This window comes from Chrysoperla carnea, chromosome 2, assembly GCF_905475395.1.
Source record: "Chrysoperla carnea chromosome 2, inChrCarn1.1, whole genome shotgun sequence".
NCBI classification, from domain to species: Eukaryota; Metazoa; Arthropoda; class Insecta; order Neuroptera; family Chrysopidae; genus Chrysoperla; species Chrysoperla carnea.
Genome location: NC_058338.1, coordinates 4,351,738 through 4,356,609, shown reverse-complemented (window position 1 = coordinate 4,356,609; position 4,872 = coordinate 4,351,738). Strand labels below are relative to the sequence as shown.

Genomic DNA, 4,872 nt, shown 5'->3' with positions numbered 1-4,872 from the left:
GTTATTAAAAGTCATTAAAAATGTCTCCACACAAATAAGAAATTGTATGTCCCGGTAATGTACTTTATTTCGTCGCCAATAGATGTCAGGAAGAGTCAAATTTTGCAGTCAATGCTTCAGTTTTTCCTGAAAAGACGGACAAAACCACAGATTCTAGTTTATTACATAAATAGATAGGCAACTCTACTGAAAATGAAATGTTATTCAAAAAGCCCCCTGGAGTAAGACACGTAGAGTAAACTATTTTTTAACATATAATCTGTCGTGTGGAGCCACCTGAAGTAAGACACCTTCAGAGAACTAAAATAGTAAAAATTGTCAGGGAATTGCAGATCTGTTTTCAATGAAAAACTTTAATCTGTGGATAAAACGTTTTCTAAAAATGAATCCTACTCCTGAAAACACTTTCGTTTTGGTATTGAAACACCTTAAATTTTCTCTATATTAAATACAGCCTGAACCACAATTTTTTCCAATTTTACTAAACTATCAAACGTGTCTTTGGGGGTAGAACAAACCAATGGGGGGTAGAAAAAAAAGATGCGGTTGTACGTAAATTTCCAGCTGTTCTGAAACTGATTATCACAAACTGCGACAGGTTCTAGGTTTTCCGAAGAAAAAAAAAACATTTAAACATATACATTTTAGGTTATATTTTTGTTTTCAAACGTTAGAGAATACAAACTACCTTACAATGTAAACATTCTTTTCCATAATTTTTTAATTAAAAAACTTATAGACAAAAGTTAATTATTATGCGCAAATAAGAAAAGAAAAAAACTAATATTAAAAATCGGTGAATTTTTTTATTTATAAAATTCATGTTCACTTTCATCTTTTTTAATATTATTCTTGTAACCTTTTTCAAAATCTTTTGGTAAGACAATATAACGATTTTCACGTACAGCATGCATACCAGCTTCTTGACAAATAGCATTAATATCAGCACCAGAAATACGATCAGGACGTGCTACAAAATCTTCTAAATCTACTTCTTCCGATAGATTCATTTTAGCTGTTATTGTACTGAATATTAAACGTTTTTGACGACGATCGGGTAATGGAAATTCAATTTTACGATCTAAACGACCTGGTCGAAGTAGAGCTGGATCTAATGTATCCGCACGATTTGTAGCCATTATTACCTATTTAAAAAACAGATAAAATTAAAATTATTACCAAATAGACAACTTTTAGACGATAATTAGTGGCGCTGCTGTAGAAAAAGTGTAAGTTTTAAAAGAAAGTAGAGTAAGATAAAGATTTAAACAAGTTGTTAAAGAAGGATAGAGAAGTTCACATCTAAACAAAAAGTAATACGAGCAAGATACCTTAACGTTAGTAGTTTGATCAAAACCGTCCATTTGATTCAACAATTCCAAAAGAATACGTTGTACTTCACGATCGGCTCCTGTTTGTGCATCAAAACGTTTTGTAGCAATAGCATCAATTTCATCGATGAATATAATAGCTGGTGAATTTTCTTTAGCTAAACGAAACACATCACGTACCATACGTGGACCTTCACCCAAATATTTTTGAACAAACTCCGAACCCACAACACGAATAAACGCCGCTAAAATTCAATCCAATATTTTCAACAACAAAAAAAAAACGTTTTAAGGATTATAGACCACAAGCCCTTGCTAAAAATCTTCAACTCTCTATCTTTTCAGCAGGGGCTTATGACCTTTAATTATTTTTGTTTATGTTACCAGTAGTGTGATGAGCAACAGCTTTAGCCAACATAGTTTTACCACAACCTGGTGGACCATACATAAGTACACCTCGTGGTGGGTCGATACCAATTTGCTTATATAATTCGAAATGAGTTAATGGTAATTCGACAGCTTCTCGAATTTCTTGTTTTTGCATATCCATACCTCCGATATCACTGTATTGCACATCGGGTTTTTCATCTAAAATTTAAGATTCGTAAGAAAAATAAACGGTCCGAAACATCGGACAAGACTTTATTATATTTTAAAAACAAGTAATGGGGAACAGGCTTAGGTATTAATTGGATTTAATATAATATTTAGAAGGACGTAGTTTGGTAAGGGTGAGGTTAAGCAAAGATTACCAAGTTACAATTTTGGGTAGGGTTGATTTGACCACTTTTGACGATTTCATCCTCTCCGGCTCCACGGGGAGGGGCCCAGAGAGGAGTTATATCAAATCTAAGGCCTTGTTGATATAAACCCTGATACGAAATTTCACTGCGGTCCCCTCAGCCTCTCCCTAGAAAATCACATTTTCCTGAATTTGGAAAGGTTTTCCCTTAGGGTGTGGGCCTTTTCGAATTTTCTCGGATATGTGGCTTATACCAATCCTAGGAACACCTTATGGTCTAGCCTTATGCCAAGTTTAATCGAAATCCGTTAGAGACGTTTTTGAGAAAACCCCAAAAATCCTGTTTTGTCCTAGAGGGAAGTACCCTTGAAAAAAAGCCTAGGAAAAAAAATGGACAAAATCGTCTGGAATTATGACCAAACTGAACCTATGTACCGAGTTTGAGAAAAATCGGTTGAAAATTGAAGGTCCCAGCTTGGTAACAGACATACCGACGGACGCAACATTTTTTAAAAACCACTTTTTTGGAATCAGGGACACTCAAAACGTGTATTTCCATTGAAACCCCGATATCATTGTATTATTTTTATCAAGATTACTTACCGGCTTGAAGCATACTAATTGAGGAATCTGCCTCTGGTGGAAGAACATCCACTAAAGCATTGCTATGTTTATGCAAAGCAACACTAGCAGAAGGTTTCAACAATTCCCGATCAATTGTAGACAAAATACGAACATAGTAATTGGAGCCTGTTGTCGATCCAACAATACCCGTATTCTGGTCGACAGCTTCTAAAAACTGTCCGATTACAAGCGGAACAGATTGTATACGTTTAACTTCTTCTTGAGCATGTAAATATTCTTTTTTTAAGTTTCGTTGTTCATCTTTAATGTATTCTTCTTGAACTTCCAGAAATTCCAACTGTTGTTGTAATTTCTGTAAAGACAATTTAATTTAGTGATCTTAAAATTTGTAATTAAAAGAGTTTAATTACCTTATATTTAGTATATAAGTCTTCTAAATCCATATCTTGAAGTGTTTGTTTCTGTTCGGCAGGACTTCCTTCATCCTGTGAAATAAAAGATCATGTTTGCATAGTACACTATGACCATTTATGTATCAATATTATTAAAAAAACAAAACTTGATCGGAATAAATAATTACCTTTTCGGGTAAAATGATCTCGATTCCTTCCATCATGATTAAACGATGACTTGTACAATATCAAAACTTTTATGAAAGGTTGTTTAACTGCTTGTCATACGATTTACAACATGAAGTTGGATATTCTATTTTATACGTAGTTCACGTTAGTCAAATAATTGTATAACCTTAAAAATATTCAAATAATGGCGCGTTTTTTGAATGCTTAAATTTCGAAAACTTTGTTAATTAGATTAGATTTACAAACTAAAAACTAGACGGAAAATAATGTTCGTAATTAATATGCATTTTTTCTTACAAAATTCAACAATGTTTGAACATATTAGGAAATAAATATTGAAGAAAAAACAAAAGTTAAAATGAGAAATAACTTTTCTATTTTCTTGTTTTTCTAATATAACAGACAAGCCTTTGTGAATAGAATAGAAGATCATGTTATATTCGTTATATTTTATTAGCATATTGTTTGGATACAATTCTGAATGTAGTGTAGGCCAGAGAATATGTCGGTAAAGTTTACTGATATAGTCTCTGGCAAAGATATTACTATTATTTTATCTATGGTCTCTAGTGTAGGCTCTGAATGGGTATCGTATGCATTTACAGGTCCCACCGAACAAGGAGTGTATTTCGACGTATTTTAACCCGCTAAATCCGAATTTTCAATTTGCTCGTCACTCCAGGGGGGGAGGGGGTTGAGAAATTTGTTATTAACAAATTAATTGTTTATACGGCCATAGCTGCTAGACTATTTAGTAACAATTTCATGCCAATTTATTCTACGTGAAAAACCAAATATTTCTTTATTTAATTCGTCTTGATACGACCAATAGAACCGGGGATATGGTTAAAATTTAAAAAAATAATGATACTATGCATAGGACGACGTGCAGCGCTTGGTTTGAAACGTCCTTAGATTGGCCAAAAAATAATATTTTTGTAATTTAAGGTACTCATTTTAAAGGTGACTTTAATGTCATGGTCTTATGGTCTTATGCCTGGCCTCGGTTGAGGTTTTTAAATAGTCCGATCGTTTTAAGAACTTCTTACTTATGTCATTAAAATATCATTGATTTATTTTAAAATGCAATAATAACAAAAAACTAAAAATAAATTTAGGGGTCAGATAAAATAAATAAAACTTATGTCATAAATTTTTTTGTATTTATTATTTGATAAATTATAATAATAACTATTATAAAAAAAGTTTTTATTTTGATTTTTGCTTACTAATCGGAATGAAAAATTTATCTTTGAAACAAAAGTCTATATAGATTAAGTCAGAGATTTTATATATTTGCAACGATGAGAAAATTTAAAAAAAAAAAGATTGGCCGACTTAAGGTTGTTGAGGCGTTACACAAAAAGAAACACCATTAAGGTAGTACGAGCGCTGAGGCAAGTTTAGACTAGTGGTTGAAGTAATTTATACCTTACTTTCAACTTTGATAATGAATTTTTTTATAACTTCATGAATGTAGACGAAAAATAAGATTAAAATTTTTCGATATCTGCTTTGATTTTCGAAATATATAAATCCCTGCTTTCGAAAATATTAACATTCCGTTATTCACTTTTGATATCGAATGTACAGAATGTCCAAAAATTGAGAAAATTGGATAGGAATGTTAATG

General features: G+C 32.1%; 1 protein-coding gene across 1 annotated transcript; it reads right to left on the bottom strand.

Annotated features, from left to right (window-relative positions):
* Positions 1–638: 638 nt before the first annotated feature.
* LOC123293626 (26S proteasome regulatory subunit 6B) lies at positions 639–3,358 on the bottom strand. Its single transcript, XM_044874506.1, has 6 exons — positions 3,239–3,358; positions 3,069–3,143; positions 2,677–3,010; positions 1,716–1,919; positions 1,332–1,576; positions 639–1,145 (listed from the first exon to the last, which is right to left on the bottom strand). Exons 1-6 carry the CDS (start codon positions 3,272–3,274, stop codon positions 807–809), a joined length of 1,233 nt encoding a protein of 410 aa, XP_044730441.1. The 5' UTR covers positions 3,275–3,358; the 3' UTR covers positions 639–806.
* Between the last annotated feature and the right edge of the window lie 1,514 nt (positions 3,359–4,872).